Here is a 27,189-nt window from a genome sequence, read left to right on the forward strand (position 1 = left end):
ATTATACTCAGTATAACTGACCAATCTGGCTAGTCAATACAGCAAAAGCCAAACACACTTCAGTTTCACAGAAACTCCACAGGCTTTCTTCTGAACACAGAAATCACATGTGGCTTCAGGACTGGAACAATGTCATGTTTTATTAAAAGCAAAGGAGACCCCCAGAAAACCAAAAGTGGCAAAAAAATTAAAAAGTGTTCACTGGTTTTGCCTTGCCCCTGCTGATGTACTGTCTCCACTTGGTCCCTCAGTTCTGCACCATTAGGCAGAATTGGTAAGGCAAAGCTCTAGGTCTAAGCCCCTTCCCATGCTTGTCCTGAGAATCAGGTGGCAAACGCCTGACCCACAGCCAGGCATCTGGGAGGCAGAGCGGCACATCAACACTGCCTCCCTGCACATCCGTTTCTTCATTCTTAGCACCACCCGTCATACTGCCCCATTTATTTATTTATTTATTTAGGTTTTTGCTTGTTTGTTTGTTTGTTTGTTTGAGATGGTCTCACAAAGCTCAGGCTTGTCTCAAGCTCACAGTCAAGGGTGATTTTGACTTCCTGGTTCTCTTGCCTTCACCCACAGATAACATCCCCAGCGCAGTTAGTGCCTTCAGGTCACAGTGGCTCTGAGAAAATGAATTCCACCAAGTCTCCCAGGTGGGCAGCTGCTGAGGTAGGGACCTGGGGCTCCAGACCCACACTTTCATGTACAGACAGGGTCATGTACAACAGTCAGGCGTGCCTCCTCTGTTCTCTCTAAATGGGAAGACTTGAATCAAAGTCCCCACTTTCTCCTCTCATCTCCAAGGACAGAAGCAGTGAACCTCACCTGGGTATGGTGCTGAGGTGCTCTGGGAAGAGGCCTGGGGCGTAGGGGTAGCATAACTGTAGGAGGGGACCACTGGAAGAGAGGGATCGGTTGGGCTGTGCTCAGTGCTTTTTACTTGCTGAGTACTGGATGTAGGACTGGAATGCTCTGATGGTTCAGAATGGACGGACACATTCTTTGGCCAATCAGGAGTCTGTGTAGTATGGTCAATGGTGACGGGACTGGAAACTGTGACGACTTTGTGGACCTAAAGAAATATGAAAGATTAACTTCAGTGAGCAAAAGTTACAGACTAATTGGGGTGGGCTCATGAAATGATATCAAAAACATTGAAGAAATTAATCTTACCACCCAAAGTCAAATAGTGTTAAAATTTGGAGCTAAAGACTCATTGACGGAATGCCTGCCAGACATGTGAAAGCCCTGGGTTTGATCCTCAGATCCATAAATTACAGACAAAAAATAAAATAAGCTGGGTATGAAGACTCTCACCTAAAATTCTAGCATTCAGGAAGCTGAGGCAAAGAGTTTTTAACAAGAACCTGAGGCTAGCTTGGGCTATGGAGTAAGAACCTGTCTCAAAACAAAACAAAACAAAAAACAAACAAAAAAACCAAGGAGTTCAAGCAATGACTCAGCAGTTCAGAGCGCTGGCTGTTCCTTCAGAAGACCTGGGCTCAATTCCCAGCACCCAGATAGTGATTTCAGTTTCAAGGATCCAACAACCCTTTCTAGCCTCTGTGGGACCAGGCACACACACAGTGTACAGACATACATGCAGGCAAAACACCCATATACATTAAAGAACTTTTAAACTTAAAAATGACCAAGAGGGCTGGAGAGATGGCTCAGCAGTTAAGAGCATTGCCTGCTCTTCTAAAGGTCCTGAGTTCAATTCCCAGCAACTACATGGTGGCTCACAACCATCTGTAATGAGGTCTGGTGCCCTCTTCTGGCCTGCAGGCATACATGTAGACAGAATATTGTATACATAATAAATAAATAAATAAATAAATAAATAAATAAAGTGACAAAATATTATGCTCAGCTAACAGGGGAAAACAAACTAAAAGCATATAAGGTCAAACAGTAAATATCCCTATAAAAGTCACGATGAACCGAAGAAGTAACTGAGAACATGTCATGTTTTCTCTCTTGAAGGATTCTGGGCAAGAAGAGTCCTAAGCTGAGCTTTATAAGGGTAACAGCTGTTTACCACACAAAGGGGTAGAGAAGGAACATAGGCACAGACATGAAATTAGCATAGAGCAGTTGGGGCTAAAAGCCACAAGCACAGCAAGAGGCAGGAAGCAATGGAGATGAGCTGGAACACAGGGAGAGGCAGAGCCACACTGATGAACGCTGAAGGACCATATGCAGAGAACGACACAGTCAAGTGTCTGTCTAGGTCATGCTGCAGAAGCACAGTGATGACAGGACCACCACCTCATTCAACCAACGAGGAATAGAGAGTAGTGAAGCTAGCGTGGGGGTAGGGATCCTCACAAATCAACTTACTGGAAACACAATTCACATCAGAACATGAGGTCAAGTTTTGACAAATGCACACACCCACATAACAACAACTTAGAGACAGAACATCTCTACCAGCCCCAAGGGCTCACTGATGTCCTTTTCATTATGTCCCTGCCTCCACCTCCAGACTCAGGCAGCCATTGATTTGTTTTGTCACAGAAAGACTACTTTGTGTTTTCTTACACTTTCTATAAAAGGAACTGTATGTACTCTTTATTTCTAGCTGTGTTCACTAAACAAGGTTTTGAGATTAGCCCATGGTACTGAATGTATTGGTAGTACATTTTTTATTTTACTGAACAGCATTTTATTACAGATATATCAAAATTTATTTTCCATTTATTTACTGGTAGAGATTTAAGTAGTTTTCAGTCCCCAGATGTTATAAAGAAAGCTGCTATAAATGTTTGGATATATATATTTTTACAAACACGTTTTATTTTGTTTTTGAGACAGGATCTCATTATGTAACCCTGGCTGTTCTAGAACTCGCTATGTAAACCAGGTTGGTTCTGAACTCACAGAGATTTGCCTGCCTCTGCCTTTGCCTTTACAATGCTAAGATTTGTGTCTGGCCCAATTTTTACTGATAAATATTTAGGGGTAGAATTGCTGACTATACTTACTGAATGTTTGATTTTTCTTTCTTTTTTTGTTTTTTGTTTGTTTGTTTTGTTTTTGAGACAGGATTTCTCTGTGTAACAGCTCTAGCTATCTTGGAACTCACTTTGTAGACCACCAGGCTAGCTTCGAATTCACAGAGATTCACCTGTCTCTGCTTTCCAAGTGCTAGAATTAAAGGTGTGAGCCACCACAGCCAGCATGTTTAACTTTCTGAACGGTTAGCTAAACAGTTGATAGTTAATGTCAGCTTACACTCCCACAGCAAAGTACAAGAGCTGCAGGCCACAGCTTCCCCAACACTTGGTGTTCCTGTTCTGTACTTCCTTGTCATTCTAGTGGCTTTGACAGGGAACTTCCTTCCTTCACTAATGATGTTGGAGATATTTTCATGTACCTACTACCATTTTTTTCCCCTTGGATGAGGTCTAACCAAATCTTTGTCCATTTTAAAGGCTTTCTTAAGGTATAATTGACACAAAAGATATTTAATGCTTATACTTGGTCAAGTTTGAACAGATGTGAACAACTATGAAATCATCAATTCAAATGAGCTTCCAAAGATCCCCACGTTCCTTTGTACTCCCTTCCCCTCCCCACCTACAGTCACCAAGCAGCACCCTCTACTTACTCACTCTAACACTTTCCATTCTAGAATGTCACATGAACAGAAAGACATGATGACAGTGTCTCACTATGTAACTCAGGCTGACTTCCACTCTACGATCCTCCTGCCTCCGCCTGCCTAGTGATTGCCACCCTATGTCAAAGAATTTTGATCTTTCCTCTTCCTCTTCCCTTTCTCTCCCTGACCCCTCTCTGTTTTCAGTTTTCAAACCCAAGGCCTCACACAGACTAGCCCACTGTTCTACCACTGAGCTCAGCTCACGCTTTTGTAAAAATGTCTGGAATAGTTGTGTGTGGTGGCACATGCTTTTAATACTAGCACTTGGGAGGCAGAGACAGAAGCAGAGGCAGGAGGATTACTGCAAGTTCAAGGACAGTCATGGCTGCACAGTGAGACCCTACCTCAAAATAAATAAAAGAACAAACTTTCAATAGTTCTCGAAAGTTACTGAGGAAATTGTGTAGCATGCCCATTGATCTGGGCATTCAAGGTATCCTATGACCTTACCAACATTTGCTGTGAATGAGTTTTAGATTCATTTCTAAAGGTGGGGGCAGCATTATAGTGGAATATTATTTAGTGTTTTAGTAAATAAAGCTTGCCTGGAGACCAGAACATAAAACAGTCACACTAGTCAGCCATACAGACCAGGCAGTGGTGGCACACACCTTTAATCCCAGCAGCCACACTAGTTAGTCATAGAGGCCAGGCAGTGGTGGTGCACACCTTTATAGATGAGACAGGAACTCTCTCTTTCAGTCTGAAGACTTCATAGATTAAGAGCTCTCTAATGGCTGGCTGCTTTGCTTCTTTGATCTTCAGGTTGAACCCCAATATCTGTCTCTGGGTTTTTATTATTCATGCTACAATTGATGCTCGTCTGGGGTACAATTTACAAAAAAGCCATTTGTCTGTGGCTTTTAGCTACCAGGACAGGCCAGAGCAGCACGTGGGGCTCTGTCCCACCCAGCTAGGTTTTCTTTACTTTTTTATCCAAGCCTCTGAGCAAGTTTGGGATTTTCCTGTTATAGCTCTCTGAAACAGTCTCCAGCTGCCACCCAAACTCCAGAAGCACCTGGGCTCCAAAAGCAACAGGATTCACTTGCTCTTGACTAGCTGGTTCTGCCTTCAGGCAGCTCCCCCACCCCCTTCCCCACTCCCATCCTCTTCCCCCTCCCCTCCCCCCCACCATACATGCTCCCCCTCACAACAATCTTCTGTGCATTTTTCAGACAGCCAGTGCGTGCCCCCCCCCGGGTTGCAGGCTCTCCCTGAACCCCCTTCTCGGGCTGCTGCCAAACTAACTAGGTAGCTTCCTTGAAATCCAGTCAATCTTTCACTGTTCTATGCAGCAGCATTAAGTCTCACATCTTCATCAACCTTGTCAGTAGATCTGGTGAGACAACGGGGAATTCTTAAGAGGAGGAATTAGTTAAAAGAGGAAGTATTTTCCCACATTAAAAAAAATGGGAAAAACCATTATAATGGAGGGAGTTAGGGTCTTTTTATGATAATATGTTAGACAGTTTGAAAGCGGCACAATTAAATGAGAGGCTATCTAATTTAGATGGGATTCATGAGATGTCAATTGTAAATATTAGCAGTTTGTCATTTTCATTTGTCATCATTTTTGTCTTCTCACTAAAAAGTTAATCTGCGTGCTAGGATACAGGCCTTAGAAAAATCTAATAAAACAGATCACAGAAATATTCAAATCCAGTCAGAGAAGTTTAATCAAGAGTCAAATTCTACATTACATTGTAATAATAGAGAGGAATGGCCTACGGTTTTCAGACAACCAACCTTAACACATCCAGTAACCTTATAGGAATTGCCAAATGTCAGAGGCTCTGTTACAGATAACCGAACTCCTAGATTTAAGGAGATTCCAGGAAACAACAGTCTCATATGGCATACATGCAACTTTTGTGAAGCAAATGTTAAACTCATGGTCAGTTTGTAATAGAATTATCTTTAACGACTGAATAGATTTGGTTGAAGATGTTTTAGAGCCTGGTCCACAATTACAATGGAGCACCTGGTTCAGAGAAGAGGCTAAAACTATTAAACAGTGGAGTAAAGCTAGAGGTATAGAAATCTCCCAAGATCAAATTCTTAGAGGAGACCATGCTACTACAGAAAGGCAGGCTGTATATGATGACCACACCCTGGGTCTATGCCACGCAGCAGCTTTGAATGATTGAGACAAAATTGGAGAAATAGGAAAGAAAATTGAGTCATTTACTAAAGTTATACAGGCAGGGCCCAAAGGAAACCTTTACAGATTTCTCACAAAGATTGACTTCAGCAGTAAAAAGAATGATACCAAATTCAGAAGCTAACAAATAATACTGGAATCTCTGGCTTTTGAAAATGCCAGTTCTCTATGCAAAAGGATAAGATGTTTAAAAGCAAGAACAGCACCTTTGGAGGGATGGATTCAAGATATTCCAGATACAATTAATATTGAATCTCATGACCATGATGATGCATAGATAGGAGAGGTGATTTCCAGAGATCCCAGGAAAAATCAAAATGTCAACTGTTATAATTGTGGCAAACAAGGTTACCTTAAAAGGGATTGTAGACATGGCATTCCTAGAAACAATGTTTTTTCTAAGAATGATCCATTGAGAATGCTCCTTCCTTCTGGATTATGTGGAAGGTGTGGCAAAGGCAGGCATTGAACTAATGAATGTAGGTCAACAAGGAATATTCAAGAATTTGAATTAAAGAACTTAATGCTTATTGTAAGAAACCATACTGCTCTGGATAATAGAACAGGTACAGAAGAGAGAAAAAAATTCAGGAGAAACCATAAAGCAAATATTTTGACAAATTTCTATAAATGAACAAAGACCAAAATTAAAAATATGAATAAATGACATTATCATTGAAGGTCTGGTAGACACAGGTTGTGGATGTAACAATAATTTCTCCAGAATCTTGGCATCCAAATTGGCCTCTTCAGGATGTAAATGTTCAATTTTTAGGGATCGGAACTTTATCTCAGGTAAAGCAGAACATGAGATGGGTTGAATGTATAGGGCCCAAAGGACAGAGAGGAATATAAAAACTAACAAAGCAATGAATTTATGGGGATGTGATTTGTTACAGCAATGGAATACTCAGATTAACATTCCCCTAATCTTAGAAAAAAACATAAAATAACATATATTTCTAGGGAAAATATTACAAGATATTATAAAGAACAGTCACTGACCATTCACGTTATATAAGAACAGGGAAAAACAGCTGCTGATCTTCCAAAGGCACCAGTAGCCCTAGCTTTAAAATGGTTGAGAGACAAACCTGTACGGCTTAATCAATGGTCTTTAACAAAAACTGCAGGCTGTAGAACAGATGGTACACGAGCAACTAGACGCTCAGCATATTACAGAATCAACCAGCCCTTGGAATTCTCCTGTATTTGTCGTTAAAAAGATATTTGGAATATGAAGACCGGCAACAGATCTGAGCTGTTAATAATGTGATTCGACCAATGGGTTCTCTAGAGCCTAATATTTCTTTACCTATTGCCTAAAGGATGGCCTCTTATAGTTATTGATTTAAAAGACTGTTTCTTCACTATACCTTTACAAGAAAAGGATAGAGAAAAAATTGCCTTCACAATGCCTACTTATAATAATTCTCAGCCTGCTAAGACAAATCAATGGAAGATTCTCTCACAGAGAGTGTTAAATAGCTCCGCCTGTGCCAATATTTTGTACAACAGCTGTTGGAAATGATACATAAACATTTTCATGAATCTATAATTTACTATTACATGGATGACATTTTACTATCTGATTCAAATGTAGATACTTTAGAAAGTATGTTTGAAGAAGTAAGCAAAAATTTGTTTTGTTGAGACTTATAAGTTGCTCCTGAAAAAATACAAAGAGATGATTCTATCAATTATTTAGGTTATAAAATAGGTTTACAAAAAAATTAGACCCCCAAAAGGGGCAAATCAGGAGAGATTGATTGCAGACTCTTAATGACTTCCATTGCTAGGAGACATTTCCCATCTATGGCAAACTATTGGTATAAAACCCAATGAATTATTAATTTAAACAAAACCTAAGATGGTAATAAGGACTGAAATAGTCCCAGGGAATTATCAGCTGAAATTGAAAGAGAATTGGCTTTGATTGAAGAGAAATTGCAGAAGGAACATGTGGATCATGTATATCTGAATCTTAACTGCATTCTGGTCATATTACCCTCCAAATATTCCCCTACAGAAATTTTTATGCAGAGGGAAGATATTATCTTACAATGGATCTTTTTTATCACATAAACCAAGTAAAAAATGAAAAGCTTATAAGGAAAAGGTCTCTGAGTTAATTCTAAAAGGAAAATTGAGATGTCAACGAGTAGGAATAGACTCAGCAGAAACTATAGTGTCTCTTAATAATGATAAAATTGACATATTATGGAAGACAGTGAACCCTGGCAAATATTTTGTAGTAATTTTTGGGAGAGATTAACAACAACTATCCCAAAAGCAATAGAATTCAACTTATAAAGAACACTAACTGGATCCTTCCTCACATTGTATGGGACACACCAAAAACTAGAGCCCCTACATTTTATACTGATGCAAATAAATCAGGGAAGGCATGATACAAATCAGAAAATTTAAGTAAAGTGGACCAAAGCCCTTATGATTCTGTATAAAAGTCAATATTATATGCTATTCTTTATCAACAAGTAGAAGAATGAAAATAGACCCGTATCTATCACCATGCACAAAACTCAAGTCCAAATGGATTAAAGACCTCAACATAAAGCCAGCCACACTGAACCTTATACAAAAAAAAGTGGGAAGTACACTTGAACGCATTGGCACAGGAAACCACTTCCTAAATATAACACCAGCAGCACAGACACTGAGAGAAACAATTAATAAATGGGACCTTCTGAAACTGAAAAGCTTCTATAAAGCAAAGGACATGGTCAACAAAACAAAACGACAGCCTACAGAAAGGGAAAAGATCTTCACCAACCCCACATCAGACAGAGGTCTGATCTCCAAAATATACAAAGAACTCAAGAAATTGGTCATCAAAAGAACAAATAATTCAATAAAAAAAAAATGGAGTTCAGACCTAAACAGAGAATTCTCAACAGAGGAATCTAAAATGGCTAAAAGACACTTAAGAAAATGTTCAACATCCTTAGTCATTAGAGAAAAGCAAATCCAAACAACTCTGAAATTCCATCTTACACGTGGAGAAATGACCAAGATAAAAAACACTGATGACAACTTATGCTGGAGAGGTTGTGGGGTAAAGGGAACACTCCTGTATTGCTGGTGGGAATGTGAGCTGGTACAGCCCCTTTGGATATCAGTGTGGCGATTTCTCAGAAAATTAGAAAATGACCTTCCTCAAGACCCAGTAATACCACTTTTGGGTATATATCCAAAGGATGCTCAATCATGCCACAAGGATATGTGCTCAACTCTGTTCATAGTAGCATTGTTTGTCATAGCCAGAACCTGTAAACAGCCTAAATGCCCTTCGACCAAAGAAGGATAAGGAAAATGTGATACATTTACACAATGGAGTACTACACAGTAGAAAAAAATAACAACATCTTGAATTTTGCAGGAAAATGGATGGAGTTAGAAAACATTATTTTGAGTGAGGTAACTGAGACACAGAAAGACAATTGTCACATGTACTCACTCATAAGTGGTTTTTAAACATAAAGGAAAGAAAACCAGTCCACAAATCACAATCCCAGAGAACCTAGACAACAATGAGGACCCTAAGAGAGACATACATAGATCTAATCTACACGGGAAGTAGAAAAAGACAAGATCTCCTGAGTAAACTGGGAGCACAGGGACTTTGGGAGAGGGTTGAAGGGGAGGGGAGAGGCAGAGAGGGGAGCAGAGAAAAATGTAAAGCTCAATAAAAATCAATAAAAAGAGTTATCTAGGGATATGCTAAAAAAATGTTACTCTCATAGTACTAAGGGATTTTAAAGAACTTTTCAACATAGTTACCGATTCATAATATGCAGAAAGGGTTGTTTTGCATATTGAAACCACTGAATTAATACAAGATAATACAGAATTGATTTTATTATTTATTGAGTTACAAGATACCATCAGGAAAAGGAATCATCCCATATACATAATAAACATCTGATCCCATATGGGTCTGCCAGGTTCTCTAGTACAAGGTAATGCAGAAATCAATTAATTATTGATTGGAAATGTGCTTGGAGGCCTCAGAATTTCATTTAAAAAATCATGTCAATAGCAAAGGTTTAAAAAAAGACTTTTCCGGGCTGGAGAGATGGCTCAGTGGTTAAGAGCACCACCTGCTCTTCCAGAGGTCCTGAGTTCAATTCCCAGCAACCACATGGTGGCTCACAACCATCTGTAATGAGGTCTGGTGCCCTCTTCTGGCCTGCAGGAAGAGTACCGAGAATACTGTATACATAATAAATAAACACATCTTAAAAAAAAAAAAAAAAAGACTTTTCCATCACATGGCAACAAGCTACAGAAATTATAAGGAGATGTCCTACTTCTTCTTTATACAAACAAACACCACTACCTACAGGAAGTAACCCAAAGGGTACTCAAAGGAATGAAATCTGACAGACAGATGTGTTCCATATTATAGAATTTAGAAAACTAAAACATGTACACCACACCACTGATACCTACTCAGGTTTTCAATGGGTAACTTCTTTGAGTTCTTAAAAGGTGATTCAGTAATCATGCATTTCTTAGAAGATATGGCCATCCTGGGTATACCAGTACAAATAAAGAGAGACAATGCTCTAAGAAAGTGAAATAGGTTTTTGTTTTTTTTTTAGAATAGGTTTTTTTTCTTATTATAATATATAGCATATCACAGGTAAGCCACACAATCCTACAGGGCAGGCAGTTATAGAAAGATCAAATTGAACTCTAAAGGATATGTTACATAAACAGAAAGGGATGATAAATAACCCCAGAAATAGATTGCATAATGCTTTATTAACTTTGAATTTTCTAAATGCTAATGAGAAAGGAACAACAGCTGTAGAGAGAAATTGGATAGTAGAAAAAAACTACAGAATTAAATCAGTTGATATACTTTAAAGACGTAATGACCTTAGAATGGAAACCAGGACATGTGTTATATTGAGGACAGGGTTTGCTTTTGTTTCCACAGGAGAAGAAAAGCTATGGATGCCATCAAAATTGATGACTCAGTTTGAACAAGAGAGACCTGTTGATTAGAAGAGATGATAGTTCATTAAGCACCATGGCCATTTAATCTAAGCTAACCTATAAAACTAACAGATGTTTTTCATTTGATCAGATATAACTTGCCAAAAGAGAATCTCCAAAAAATGAGGGTTGGGGAAGGGCTTTTGTTTCTGTCTTTTCAGGAGAATAAAGGTATCCAGCCAAGGAATCTGAAGACCATTGGACAAATGAGACATCTGAAGAAAAAGAACAAATCATCCAGACAAAATGTCTCAAGCAATAGAATAAATTGGCCTATTGGTATATCACATTTCCAATAGCATAGAATTTCATAAATCTTCCCAAATGTTTGTTTCTGCTGTTCTCTACAGATATATAATGCAAATGGTTTTTTGTAGTCCCATTCTAATTAAAAATTAAAGGGCTTGAGAGATGTCTCAGAGGTTAAGAGCACTGGCTGCTCTCCCAGAGGACCTGAGTTCAACTCCCAGCAACCACATGGTGGCTCACAACCATCCATAATGAGATCTGGTGCCCTCTTCTGCACTGCAGGTATACATGCAGACAGAACACTGTACATAATAAATAAATAAATCTTTTTAAAACTTAAAGCTGGCTTTAGAGTTCGAATGTGACTCTCCTTCTCTAAACTCAAGTATACTTTTTAAAGTGAAATCCAAAATCTCTGTCTCATGTCAGAAGAGCCACCTGATATGAGTCAAAAGAAAGACAAACATTTAAGGACTATTTAATTGCCACTAATCTCTTAATCCTTTGGTTTTATATTGACTCTTTAACAGCTTTTCTTAAGGTATAAGATTTATAAGATTATATATATTAAACCTTTTGTCATAATATTAATGGTCATATAGAATACTAACTAATTCTAGAAAAAGGTTTCCTCTACCTTCTTGTACATGATTTTGGGTTTGAGTCTCTATCAGTTTTCTTCCGTGAACCATGAGCACACCTAACAGTAACTTTTGAAGTCTTCAAAAGGAGGATCGGGCCAAACAACAATGATTCCTCCAGACTATGGTAACACCACTAAGCTGAAAAACACCACCTAAAGATCGGCTTTGGACTACAAACTGCTCAGAACAATTTCGAGGTGGAGAGCTGAGATGATTCAACCTAACAGACTACTCTAGCCAGGACTTGAGACAAGCCCTGCATTTTCCCATTATACAGAGGCTGGACAACAAATGATATGGCTACCTCTCCCAGGACTTGACAATTAACTCAAGTTTTTCTTTTCAACATCCCTCAAATAGCAGGAAGTAAATTTAAGAACATGATGCCCACATTCCCAAAAAGTGGGGTGGGTGGATTTTGGTCATTCAATGGGTTATGGATGTTTGACATTGTTTAGGGTGGTTGGTTACAAGTTATAATTGGTTATGACCAGGAGGAAAGTTGAACAAAGGAGATTAGATTCAGAGTTCTTGTTTTGAAAAGAAAAAATGGGTGATACAGATATGATAGGATAAATAGTTAGATGATTGAATCTCCTCTGTAAGGAAAAAAGGGAGGATATAGATATAAGATAAAAAGGTAGACAATTGAATCTACTTTTAAAAGTCAACTACTAGCTTTAAATGTTTTACATTGGATTGGACTTTTGTATATTGATACAAATGTGAGATTAATTTTGTTAAAACATACTGTGCATACATTTCTACTCTTGAGACAAAAAATGAGAAATACAGTGGTATATTATTTGTGTTTTAGTAAATAAAGGTTTCCTGGAGACCAGAACATAAAACAGTCAAACACTATTTATCATACAGGCCAGGTAGTGGTGGTGCATGCCTCTATGAATGAGACAGGAACTCTTTCTCTTTCAGTCTGAAGATTTCATAGATGTAAGACTTTCTAGCGGCTTGGCTGCTTTGCTTCTCTAATCCTCAGGTTGAACCCCAGTATCTGTCTCTGGGTTTTTATTATTCATGCTACACACTATACTGTGGTTTCCTATTGATTAATGTTGAATATCTGCTGTGTATTTACTAGAGAACTGCATAATGGGTTACTAAATTTCTAGTTATAATTAGGTTCTCTAACATTTTTTTTCCAAAATCATTTTTTGATCATCAGTATTGATCCATGAGAACAGCTGTATTAGTTTCCTAGAACAGCCATGAAAAGTTAACATAAATTTAGTAGTTAAAACAACAGAACTTTGTCTTGGTTCTAGAGATGTAAGTCTGAAAGCAAGATGACAGGACCACTCCTGCAGCAGAGTGCTAAAGAATCTTTGTCTTGTCTAGCTCCCAGAGACTTTAACATCTGTGGTGAATTGAGTAAGAAAGGTCCATAGGCTCATATGTTTGAACACTTGGTCTCCAATTAGTGAAACTGTTTGAGAAGGATTAGTAGGTGTGGTCTCATTGGAATGGCTGTGGCCTTGTTAGAGGAGGTCACTCGAGATGGACTCTGAGGTTTCAAAAGTCCACACCAGGCCCAGTCTCTCTCTCTGCCTGCTGCCTGTGGATCAGGATGTAAGGCTCTCAGCTACTGGTTCAGCACTATGCCTACCTGCTTCCCACCATGATGATGATCATGGACTAACCCACTGAAACTGTCCCAGTTAAATGCTTTCTTTTATAGAAATGGTCGTGATGTCTCTTCACAGCAACAGGACAGTAATTAAGACAACAGTCCCTGGTTTGTAACACCTAACTCTGCCTCAGTCTTCACAAGATCTTCCTTTTTTGAGAATCTAAATCTTTATTTCCTTTTTTTTCACAATGCCACTAGTCACTGGATTCCAAGGTCAATCCAAAAATAGCTCTTCTTGAGCTCCTTAAATTACATTTGCAAACGTCCTGCTCCCAAATGTGGTAGGATGTTGGGCATCTAAAGGAACTAGAAGAAATAGGAGTCCCAGAGGAAACACTAGACAACCCATTAAAATGGCTTCTCTCCATTTATTTACTTCAAGTTTTTCTCTGCAATGTTTTATAGTTCTCAGTATATAGCTTTTGGATATATTTTGTCTGTTATTCCTAATTAGTTCATGGCTTTCAATATTATTGCACATTTTAAAAAACAGTTTCTATTACATTGTTAATAATGTATATATTATATATTAATGTATAAACAAATCAAACAGTTGATTTTTGCATATTGACCATACACCCTACAACTCTGCTATCTCCGATATAGAGTTCAGACAAATTTTTTATTTTTTTGGTGCATAATTACACTTGTGACAAAAGTAGTTTGCTTTGTTTCTGGTCTGCATTTCTTTTCCTTGCACTTTCAAATGGGCAGTTTTCCTTTGAGTTTCTGAATACATATATAGCAGCTACCTGGGCATTTTGAACCACTAATTTCATCATCTGAGTCAACATGGGGTCAGTTTCGGTTGACAGCCTTTTATCCCTGATTATATAGTCACTCAGGTTTGGGCCTGGTGTCACTCTGATTTCCTTTTTAAAAAATTGTTCTTTGGCCGGGCGGGTGGTGGTGCACACCTTTAATCCCAACACTTGGGAGGCAGAGGCAGGCAGATCCCTTTGAGTTCGAGGCCAGCCTGGTCTACAGAGTGAATCCCAGGACAGGCTTGATAGCTACAGGGAAACCCTGTCTCAAAAAATCAATATATATATATATATAGATAGATAGATAGATAGATAGATAGATAGTTTTACACATTCATATAATGAATTTTTGATATCCCCCATTATCTCTACCATTCTCCCCCTCTTCCCAGCAAGTTCCCCCTCCTATTCATGTCTTTCCCCCAATGTGTTTAATCATGCTTGATTGCATGATCATGGCTCAGCAGTTATTTGCTAGAGAATGGGAAACTTATCTGTGGATGAGGAAAGGGAAATGATACCTACTCCTCCAGCAAACACTAACTGCCCACAGTTCCTTAAGGAGAGTGAGGCCTCATGAGCCCCTCCTCCATACATGACAGAATGGTGACAAGACCAGTCTTTGGCAACTGTCACACTATGTCCAGAAGACAGTTTGACAGCACTCTCCCTGGTCTCTTTCTGCTCCCTCTTCAGAGACGTTTCCTGAGTCTTGAAGGTGTTGATACAGTTGTCCCGTTGAGAGCCAGCACTGTTCTCCTTGCTTGGAAAGGAATCCTCTTTTCAGTCACAGACTTTATTTTCTGACATCTCAAACCCTAAGACTTCGGACTTTGACCACCTGCTTCCCCATGGTTAGGAGATGTACTTGGTGTAAAGGGCAAAAAACCTTAAGCTCGACCTGACATAAACTGTCTTCACAATCAACTCTGCCCTCTTCATCCTGCACGCTTCCTCACCAGGCCTCCTGCAGTCTCCCCACATGGGTACAGTACAGAGGCTCAGTCAGGGATTATAGCTTACAGTCTTCTGGGGCTCATCTTCTTTGTTGTTTACTGTTTAGGATTTTGTTTCCTTGAAAGGTCCTCCTCGCTAAATGTCCACATAGTATTATTGTGCACCCTGCTCCTGGCAGCCATGAGACAGTCAGGCTTCCCCTAGGCACGCTTCTCTAGTAGGGAGCCTGCTGGATACCCCAGGCAATACTTTTTAAAGTGCAAATGAACATTTTTATCACCTCCAATCTTCATCTTTCAAAATTAAACTTTCCTCTAGCTTCTACATTCTTCTGGGTTCTTTCTAGTTGCTTTATGTACTTTTTCTTTAAAAAAAAAAAAAAAGAAAGAAAGATTTTATCATTATTATCTGTGAAGGTTCAGGAGACCACTTCACTCTGCCATCATCACTGAAAATTCCTCTTGTGGGATAAATTTCAAAATATTAAAGATCTAATATGTGTAAAGCTAAAATAGATCTGGGACTTGGGGAGAAGTAAGTATCAGATAACACCAGTGTTTCTAGCCTGAGTGAAAGCCTGGCTGCACAGTAAAGTCAAAACTAAGACAGAGTACAGGGAAGTAATGGGCAAGTTATGTTACAGACATATCGAGTCTACACCACCTCTAGGAAATGTCAATAAAGACTTGTTCCCAGATCGCAGCTGAAGCCACAGAAAACAGCAAACCACAATGAAAGAGCATATGAGCAAAGGAAACAGAGGCTTAAAGCAGAATTTGGGAATTCCAATGCATGAAATGACCCTAACACTGAGACACTGCTGTCAGAAAGAAGGAAATGAAGCAGGAAAGTGCACACAAACAAGAAACAAGGTACAGTGTAGCCATGCGAGACAAGGACCAGCGGCCTATCAAATACAAGCTGATGGAAACACACTGCAAAGGCAGTTGGAAATTTACCAATGACCCCAGCAAGAATGACTTCAGTAGAAAATTCCACAGGACCAGGGGTTAAATAAAAGTCCTCGAAGAAGAATAAGCTGCTATAGACTCCACTTCCTATTTGTGTGAAAAGCATGGAAGTGGGCTGGAATAGAAACTGAGGATTCAAGAAGACATAGTCAAGGACATATTTGGTATTACTGAGTGGTCTGAAAACTGAACGATGAGACGTAAAACTTGGAATGACTCTCAAAGAATGAGAAATATCTTTGCTACTGTTTTGCCAAAAAACAAAACAAAAATTTTGAAACCTGATGGCACTGAACTCACTGAGTCCTACCTGTCTCTGACTCCCAAATGCTGGGATTAAAGGAAGATGCCACCATATCACCATGCCAAGTCATCAAAATGTTTTAAAAAGAAATGAGAAAAGCCAGATTTGGTGGCATGCACCTGTAATGACAGCATTTGGGAAGTAGAGGAAGGAAGATAATGAGTCTGACAGCAGCCCAAACTACATAGGAGACATACATAGTAAAGATAAAACAAATGATAAGGAACAGGTTCAACACTCTGCCTAAAAACTTTTAAAACCAGATAAAATGTATAAAATAATGGCATTCGTAGAAAGCGGCAATTCCTACAAGATAAAACACACAAGGTAAACCTTGACCTGTGAATGCCCCATCTGACTGTCAGAAGTTTCTACGCTATGGCCCAAAAGAGCAAGACCAGTAGCCTAACTGAGCTGAAGAGATGCAGCTGGAGTCTAGAGGAGAGGGACACAGAGAAGCAGAACTCTCCTGGATGGGAGCAAACAACCCCAGGTCAAGGAAGGATCTAGAAAAAGGTTAGAAGAGCAGTACTGAGAACGGTTGGGAACAGCATTTACTCCACAAAACTGAACTGGGAACTTTATAGGGCATCAGTTAGAGAACTAATAATAAAGGAATTGCTTCAGTAGTTGGAGAAATTAACCCTCAAATAGATGTACCTCTGAGCTCAAGTGACAAAATTCAAAACTAAGATTCAAGAAGAATCACCACACACGCCAGGTGTGGTGGTGCATGCCTTTAATCCCAGCACTCAGGAAGCAGAGGCAGGCATTTCTATGAGATCAAGGCTGCCCTGGTCTAATAGCAAGTTCCAGGACAGCCAGAGCTACCAAATGAGACCTTGTCTTGAAAAACCAAAACCAACAACAAAAGATCAAATAGTTTTTCAAAGAGTTTGACCACATTCCAGAGCAAAGCTCAAGAACACCCACAGTAACACAAAGTCACCAGCAGCCCCCTAAGTAAAATTTGTAAAATAGCAAGTGCCTAATTAATAGCCAGACATGGAGATAAAAGAGGGAACTAAGTTCTTACAGGGAAAACCTCATTCAATTAAAACTGATCCTGGGCAGATATAAGGTATGTAAAGTGCTTCTTGCACAAGCCTGATGACCTGAGTTCAATTCCCAGAACCAACTCCATGATGCTTTCCTCTGACCATCACATACACTGGTATAAGCATGCCCTCTACTCCACATCATACACATGCACACAAATATCAATAATTATAATAGTAATTTTAAAAATTTATTTATTTTTTTTTAAAAAACCAATCCAGGCTGATGTGGGATGCCCCTCTGTATGTTGTGAATATGTTTTATTACCATTGGCTAGTAAAGAAGCTGCTTTGGCCTATGGCAGGGCAGAATATAGCTAGGCAGGAAATCCAAGTAGAGAGACAGGGATAAATAAGGTGGAGCCAGGGAGACACCAGCAGTCACTGGAAGAGTAAGATGCCAGAGCATTATTGGTTGGCCATGGGGCACATGACATTACACAGAGTATTAGAAATTGGTTAATTTATATGTAGAGCTAGCTAGTAAGAAGCCTGAGCCATTGACCAAACAATTATAATTAATATTACACCTCCAGATGTTATTTTATAAGTGGCTGCAGGGAAAGGCGGGCGGGAGAGAAGCCGATCCAGTGGGACCAGGCAGAACAGAGAAAAGTCTCCAGGTACATTTGGCATCCAAGGTGAAGCATGAGCCCATGACCCTGAGATTAAGAGTCTCATGCTCTACCAACTGAGGTAGCCAGGCTAGGGCAGGTAAGTCCTGTGGTGTTTAGAGCCTGGGTGCTTCTGGAGTTTGAATGGTAGCTGGATTCTGATATAGAGAGGCTGCAACAGGAGAATCCTGATCTCACTCAGAGGCTTGGAGAAAAAAGAAGAAAAAACCTAGCCAGTGGGAGCCCCTGTGTGCAACTCTGGAGTGTGCCAGTGACAGCAAAGCCACAGACAAGTGATTTTTTTTTTGTGAATTTGTGCCCTAAAGTTGGGCACCAATTGTTCCATGAATTCTAATTGGTCTTAATAATAAAAACCTGGAGCCAGAAATTGGGATAAAGGCTGAAAGATCAGAGAGACAAAGGAGCAAGCAACAGACAACTCGAACCTTGCTAACTCCTCAGACAAAAAAGGATTGAGCTCTTGTCTCTTCCTGCCTTATATTCACCCCCACCCCGCTCTGCCCAGCCATATCAATTCCTATCTGTCTGTATAGACCTCCAGACCTCTATGGTTAACTAGTGGCTAGCTCCACCCTCTGATCTTCAGGCAAGCTTTATTTGTTAGAGCATAAGCAAAACATTCTCACATTTCCCTTTTTGTTTAAAATATAAAAGGTTATAACTAATATAAGAAAAACCATATACAATAAGTTTAATAACTACATATAATACATCAATAATGTCTAGTCCATTACCGATTGACAAATTAAGAGAAAAAGAAACCTCTAAACAGGTCACAGTGTGTTTAAAAATGTATGTATGGAAGCTTAAGAAAGAAAATAGACATAGAAAGAAATAAAAGATTTTCAAAAATAAAACAAAATCTTTAAAGAGACAGCAAAAGTAATATTTTAAAAAGCCATCTAAAGATGGGAAATACATGGGAGGTCTGGATCCTGTATAGTATTGTGTTGATTTTAAATTTTTTGGTTGCTAAAAAGCAAAAGACAGCTGCTGAGAGACATAAGATTAAAGGAGATATGATAAAATATACCTACCTAAATATTTTTAAGATGCCTTAACTCTGAAACATAAGTCAAAAAATGTATTTGTAAAATGGAAATTAAAAGATGCATTGGAGAAGCAATTTTGCTTTTGTTTCCACAGGAAACAAGAGACTATGGATTTGTTCCAGTTTAATATGGACCAAGTTTGATCAAGGGAGATCTCCTGAACCTTGACAGGTGATGCCTATTAACAAAGGTTATAGCTGGTCTTCCCAGGACTTAGCAATTATCTCAAATTTTCTCAGGGACCCCAAAGATACTTCATCTGCAGACAGCAAGAGGCAGTTTGGAAAAAAATGACATCTACATTCCCAAGAATGTAGGGGCAGGGAAAGGATGGTCTTTGGCTATTTGGTAGGTTATGGATGTTTGTTATATTTATAGAATTATAGGAATATAGGATAAAAAGACAACTATTAATCTCAGATTTTTTCATTGACATAAATTTTGGTATAATGATTCAAATTTAAAATTAATTTTTCTACCCTGTACATATGTTTTTATTCTTATTTAAAGGATTTCTGTATATTGATACAGATTTAAGGTCAATTTTGTTATACTATATGTACATTTATACTCATTTAAGGTATTTATGCAGTTCATTTAAAAACGTAGTATATAATTAAAAATACAAATTAACAGTCATCTATAATAGCCAAACTTATAGTCATAGTCATGCTAGCTTACTAGATATGCAGAGATACATTTCAGTGGATAGGTAATCTTCAAACCCTTCAAAGACATAAAGAATATGGCATTTAAAATATTTTTAAAAACTTAGACTTTTCTTAAGAGTGAGACAGGTCTGCTCCTTGGCAGCACCAATTTACTTAAAGAGGATGATGGGCATTGAACAAGTTCCTTATGGAGTTTGTTTTCAATGTGACAAGGCTAGCCATTTGGGCAAGAAACTGCTCTTGCCTGGACTGCTTGAAATATGCTGTATAAACTAGACCCACAGAAAAATGACTGCTGAGCTTGCTGAAACAAGGTAGGCCATTCCTTCAGGGTTCCTGCTTCATGGAAGAGTCTGCCAGACATTCTGCAGGACACAGAGAAAAATGACTGACAAACTGCCAATGTAGGTAGAACAGTTTCAAATTTCTTGCTTCACTGAAAAATCTGCTAGATATTCTAGGCCTGTAGGCTGAAGAGGGATGCCCTAACATTAAAGAAGAACTTTGGGTGATTGTCCAGGCAGCGAGATGTCTCTGTCATTTATAGAGTTTTGGAAATTGTTTACAATGCACTTCCTGTTTACTCAGGTAATATTATATACTTCTGGGGTCTTTGATGGAGTTGAAGACGAGGTAGTTATAGTTTTCCTTAGTTACAATAAAAAATAAACTAAATATAAAACTTTAAACTTACAAAGATAGGATAGATAATAGAGTATTTTCTTTAATTTTGTCGAATACAAATAGATTTACTATGTAGACTTGGCTATCCTGGAACTCTGAGATCCTCCTTCCTCAACCTCCTGAATGCTGGAACTGAAGTCTCATCCTAGCATGTCTGTTCAGAGAAGGAAATCTCCTAGAGATAGCAGACCAATGAACATGAAAGTGGTGGAGATAAGGATGGCATGAAGGGATGAGGGTAAAGGAGGTTGACTGAGGTATAAACTGAATCTCAGTACAGTTGTTAAAAGAAACGTATCAGGAAATCTATAATGAACAGTTGATGGGAATAAGGGAAGAGGTGAGAGAAATGGATTAATTACTACTGGGCAGGGGGAATTCTGAGACTGATGGATATAGTCACTGTCTTTTAGTTTGGTGTAGTTTGATGGGCATTCATATGCCAAATTAAGCAACTTCGTCTAGTGTGCTGGTATATGCCTGCAGTCCCCAACATTTGGGAGACTGAGCAGGAGGACAGAAAGTTCCAGTGAGTTACAAAAATCAGATCCCATGCCTTTCATCCTAGCACTTGGGAGGCAGGTGGGTCTCTGTAAATTCAAGGTCAGCCTGGTCTACAGAGCTAATTCCCAGAGAAACTCTGCAAAAATAAATAAATAAATAAATAAATAAATAAATAAATAAATAATAATAATAATAAAAACCCTCCCATCTCAAGAAAAGAAAAAGTAACCAAAATGTAAACTTTAAAAAAATGTGTATGAATGTTTTGCTTGCATGTAAGTTTGTGCATACAGTGCCTGCAGGGCCCAGAAGAGGGCTTCAAATCCCCCTGGAATTAGAATTATGAATGGTTATTAGTCACCATGTTGGGTGCTGAGAATTGAACCCAAGTCCTCCGGAAGGACAGCCAGTACTCTTAACTGATAAATCATTTCTCTAGCCCCTTAAACACTGTTATTTTATGGCAATTTTACTTTTAAAAAAGTATGGTCAGTGGGCTAGAGAGATGGCTCAGCAGTTAAGGGTATGTGTTGTTCTTGCAGAGGACACTGGTTCCATTCCCAGCACCCACATGATGACTCAATCTCCTGAAACTCCAGTTCAAGAAATCTGATGCCCTCTTCTGACCGCTGCAGGCATGAGGGATACTAATGGCACACATATGCAGGCTAAACACTTACACACATAAAATAAGATAAATAAATAAATCCCTTCTTGTTTGTTTTGTTTTGTTTTGTTTTCTGAGACAAAGTTTCTCCATGTAACAGCCCTGGCTGTCCTGAAACTCACGTTTTAGACCAGGCTGACCCTGAACTCACAGAGATCCACCTGCCAAGTGCTGAGATTAAAGGCGTGGACCATACCTGCCCAGCTAATAAATCTTAACAAAAACATATGGTTGGGGGCTGGAGTGATAGCCCAGTGGTTAAGAGAGCTTGTTACTGTTGCAGAGGACCTGAACTGGTTCCTAGCATTCATGGCAGGTGGTTCCCAACCATCTGCAATTCCATCTCTATGGGATTAGACACCTTCTTATGACCTCCACAGGCATCACACATGTGCACACATACATGTAAGCATGTACACGCACACACAAACACAAATATAATAAAAAATAGATCTTAATAAATAATAAAGAGCTGGGCATGGAGTACATGCCTTTAATCCCAGGACTCAGGAGAAAGCAGAGGCAAATGGATCTCCGTTGAATTCAAAACCAGCTTGATCTACACTGCAAATTCCAGGCCAGTCAGGACTATGTAGAGAGATCCTGTCTTAAAAATAAGTAGACAGACAGATAAATTTTAATTTTAAAAAAGTATAGTGCATTAACAGTATAATCCAATGGTAGAGTACTTAATTAGTGTTAGCATGTAAAGGTACTAGACTGCTTGATTCCCAGCACTGAAAAGTAAATAAATAAATAAGAAGCATGAAGTCTAGAAAGAGCAAGCACTCATTTTATATGGAGTAACAAGAGGGTTACTTGTGCACCCAGAAGTTAATGGCTGTACAAGGCCAACCTTCCCTTGCTAACAGACTGTCTCCACTTTTTCATTAGAGACAGGGATAGCTACTGCTATATAAGATGACTGTTTGCATATAAAGATTAGGTATTACTTGGAAATGTACCTATCAGCTTGAGAAGGGTAGAGAGATAACAAGGCCTACTGGTCGGTGTCTTCATCCCTCTACCCTGTTCTTGAAAGAGCTTATAGACAAGCCAACTGATGTAATATAGACTCCAGGGCAGAGGAAGCAGGTCATTGATGGTCTCATCACCCAAAACAAGCGTCTGCTGGCAGCAAGACTTACTAGTTACAAGTTGTCCCGTGAACTCTGCCCCATGAAGTAGTCTCACGGAGTGCAGAGGCTAACATATCCTGGCACAGTGAGGTTCATGCATGTTACAGCAACCGACAAGACTTGCCTGTACCTTGTTGCCTGAAGGTAAGGCATTTCACATGAAAATAACTCATGACTCAGAAAATAAAGCACAACCCCTCTGTCCTCCAAAGCTATGCTTCCAGACATCACTGATGAACATTATTTTCTCTCACGGTGGCTTTACTTACTTCTGATTATATCAGAGGATCCCTAGATGCCCTTGATCCTTTTCAGCAAAGTCAGTGTCCAGGCTCTCAGTCTCTCCAGATAAGGGAGCTTGCTGAGGGGCTGGGATGTAGCTCAGTTTCTAGAGTGCTTGACTAGCATTCATGGGGCTCTAGGTTTAATCACCAGCATCACATAAACTAGGTACAGTGGTGTTCAACTGTAGCCCCAGAACTGTGAGGTATATTAAGAAGATTGTAAACTCAAGGTCATTCTGAGCTACATCATTCAAGGCCAGAGAAAGAAAAAGAAAGGAAGGGAAGGAGAGAGGGAGAAAAAAGAAAGAAAACAAGAAAAGGAGGAAGGAAAAAATGGGGGTTCCATGTATCAAGAAACCAAGAAGGGACAATTTGGATGTATGAAAGGACCAGCTTGAGGTAACAAGGGAGAAGTCAAATAAGAACAAAGTATATCTTGGTGCACCCCTATCTTAGCACTCCAGAGGCAGGGGCAGAGGCAAGCGGGTCTTGGTGAACTTGAGGCCAGCCTGATCTACGTAGCAAGTTCCAGACAGAACAGGGCTATATGGTGAGATAAGAACAAAGTACATTGACAAATGTATGAAGATGCCACTGGGCAAGGTGACATCTACTTGTAATACCAGTACTTGGGAGGCAGAACCAGGAGGGTCAATGTAAATTCAAAGTCAGCCTGGCTCATAGTGAATTCCAGGACAGCATCACATAGCAAGACACTATCGAGAGAGAGAGAGAGAGAGAGAGAGAGAGAGAGAGAGAGAGAGAGAGAGAGAGAGAGAGAAAGAGAGAGAGAGAGAAAGAGAGAGAGAGAGAGAGAGAGAGAGAATGAATGAATTAATACAAAATAAATAGCATCCTAACATTGTACACAAAGCTCTTTCTTTAGGAATCATTGCTCAAATTAGAGTCCCAGAAGCAGAAAACTGTGAGCTTTTTAAAGTTAGACAAAATTTTATTTTTAAAGAAACAGTTTATCATTTATTTGTGTATTTATTTTTAAGGAAATGAGAAGGAAAACTTGAAGCAAAGTATTTTACTTCAAAAACTATGAAATACTGAATGGCAGGGTGCATGATAGAAGGAAGGAAGGATGACAGAAGTCATTTAAAACAAACCCAGTTCTGAGGGGCTGGAGAGATGGCTCAGCAATGACAAGTACTCGCTGCTCTTACAGAAGACCTGGGTTCAAATCCAAGCACTCTTATGACAGCTAAGAACTGTTAGTACCTCCAGTGCCAAGGGATCCAAGCCCTCTTTGGGCCTTCTCAGGCACCACACACAAACACACACACACACGCACACGCACACAAACCACATACTACATATGCAAGCAAAACACCTAGTCACATGAAATAAAAAATAAATCTTAAAAAAAAATTCTGAGCAAATTATATTCAGAAGTTCTACAGAATAAATGTCTGTGCACCCCCCAAATTATATGTTGGAAATCTTAACCCCGCAAGGAACTGATATTTAGGGCATGGGGCCTCTAGGAGGTGAATGCTACCCTTCTAAAACAGGCTTTATGGAGTTTGTTTATCTCCCCTACCATGTGAGGAGAAGCAAGGGCCTATGAGGAACAGGCCCCTCACCGAAATTCTGATCTGCCAAAGCCTTCATCTTGAATTTCTGCAGCCTCTAGAACTGTGGGAAAGAAACTTCTGTGGTCCCTAAGTCACCCTCTGTGGTCCCTAAGTCACCCTCTGTGGTCCCTAAGTCACCCTCTGTGGTCCCTAAGTCACCCTCTGTGGTCCCTAAGTCACCCTCTGTGGTCCCTAAGTCACCCTCTGTGGCGCTGTTTCGACAGCCAAATGGACTAAGACAAGAGGCAGATAACAGTTTCACTGGCTGCATACAAGTAAAGCAGAATATTAAAGAGACCCTTAGAACACCAGATGGGAACGGAGCAGTTATGAGATAGGGAAATATGAGAGGTGCTGTGGATCAGAAAACAATGCTCTGCAAAAGGAAGTGGGGCCTGCGGGGACGTCTATCATACATACATAGCAAGGAAGCAGGCGACCCATTTCTTCTCAAGATGTAATAAGCCATTTGTGTAAGATTACAATGGGGAGCGGGGATGCTTAAAGGTATATATGCAGAGACCGCACTAGAAGAGTCTAAACCTGGAGTAAAGACCCACATGAACTACCCAAAGCAGAGGCCTGGAAGTAACCTAGGGCTATAAGAGAAAAAGTCAAGTTTGTTAGCTTATCTGTAAGGTAACTAAGTTAGAATTTGGGAAAAACAAAACAGAACCAAAAAAAAAAAAACAAAAAACAAAAAAAACCCTAGGCCCCAAGGGATTCCAAATTTGTCAGAGTAATAACCAGAAGAATAAACGAACTCTTGGCAATAATTTCACAGCCTAAAGGATGTAGACAAAATTTAAAAATACAAACCAAAAGCAAGCAAGCAAGCAAGCAAGCAAGCAAGCAGAAAACCATGGAGAGTTGGGCGGGGCATGACAAAACAACAAAAGAACTTTCCTTGCTAGAGATGAAAGGCTGTCCTTGGTTATGTAATTGTTCTCCTGGGCTGCCCACATCCACGCCTTATCTTCTCTTCTGATAAGAGGGAAGCTCAGGCCGCACCAGGAGTCAGCACATGAGTGCTCAGGGGAAGCAAGCAGCAGACAGCTGCAGATGAAAGGCTTGCAGAAGCTGAGCCGCTGTTCAGTGACGGGAATGGGGAATGAGCATGAATCTTCCTAAACTGTGGTCCACGTGGACCTTCCTTCCTGAACTCCTTCACAAAGCAGCAGCTAATGCCAAGGGCTGGACCATGCCTACAGTGCCTGTTCCAGGTTCCAATTAACCATCTTCCTTGCTCCTTCTGCCACAATTCAGAGGCTCTTGACACAGAACAAGTACAGTGCTCAAGCCAAGCGAGACTAACTTTTCCCTCTTTTAAATGGCATTCCTTCCCACTTCAAAAACACAAAATGTCCATAGTACCTGCTCTTGCACATCATAATGTATGTGCAGCCAAAAGGATGAACAATTCACCCTGACAAGCTAATGCCTTTACAGTACTGCAGGCATTTCAGGAAAACCCAGAGCAATATATGACAATTTCTCCCAACTTTGAATACAAAGCTACTTGACCTACCTTGATGAAAACAGAATAGACCAGAAACCGTTAGTGATGGCCAGTCAACACTGAGTAGGATAAGAACTATGGTGCATATACATTCTTCAAGTTTTCCTTGTTGACTAATCAGAACTCTGAAGCTGTCTCCTCAAAGAAACACCTATCAGTTAAGTACTTAGAAGGTACAGGTAACCTTACCACCTTCCACAGTTTTCCATGGCTTTGAGGCTAAAGCACTAAGTAAGCTCTTAAGCAAAGCATGGAGGGGATTGCCCCATTTTTAGCCATGCTTGCAGTCCTTGTGCGAAGTCAAAGTCTGCAGTGTCTCTCTGTGCAGCACTACCTGCAGCAAAGACCCAGTTGGTATGCAGAAGTCCTCCTCCACGTCCACCCACTCTATCAGACCAGAGAGCTTTGTAGCCACCCCCAACACATGTAAACAAAAAAAAAAAGAAGTCTCTAGCCGATCCAAACCCAGGGTCTGTCTCCCAGCATGCAACTGTGCTCAATAAAGCCCAAGTTGTGTTTTCACTGTCTTCTAAAAGACTGTCTGGTATAAATCTACTGTGGCTTCAGATTTACTGACCCATCGCTAATGCCACTGGTCCTAATCAGCCTGGGCTGCCCTCTCCCGTGTCCTTTGCAAACCATCACTCTTCCCCTTTCTGGACACACATCTTCCTACCAACCTGCTGGATTTTCATTCTTAGCACAACTGTCATCCCAGCTCACTCATCACTCCTGCCTTCTACATGGTGTTGACATCTGCCTTTCAAATCCTCATCATCCCAGGTCCTGCCTAAGGAGTAAGAGAGTTCCGAGAACAGACTCGGGATGGATTCACACTGCCCAAGTCAGACGAGCAAGCTGGGTGGCTAGTCTTTTTTTCTCCCTTGAGTTTCTTCTCTCTACCAAGGATAGTAACAGTACTGCATAGACTTGTTATGTGACTTGAGAACAACAGTCTGTAAAGGGCTCAGAATAGCACCTGGTACACAGGAAGTATCAGTGGACA

General features: G+C 39.9%; 1 protein-coding gene across 6 annotated transcripts in view; it reads right to left on the minus strand.

Moving 5' to 3' along the window:
* Positions 1-27,189, minus strand: part of Kiaa0319l (KIAA0319 like) — a 114,127-nt gene that overhangs the window by 45,778 nt on the left and 41,160 nt on the right. For all 6 annotated transcript variants that reach the window (XM_048434392.3, XM_048434393.3, XM_048434394.3 and 3 more), the window contains exon 4: positions 823-1,069. In XM_048434392.3, coding sequence (XP_048290349.2) covers positions 823-1,069 — 247 coding nt within the window. The remainder of the gene's footprint in view (positions 1-822; positions 1,070-27,189) is intronic.

This window comes from Myodes glareolus, chromosome 3 (genome assembly GCF_982192425.1).
Source record: "Myodes glareolus chromosome 3, mMyoGla1.1, whole genome shotgun sequence".
Lineage (NCBI taxonomy): Eukaryota > Metazoa > Chordata > Mammalia > Rodentia > Cricetidae > Myodes > Myodes glareolus.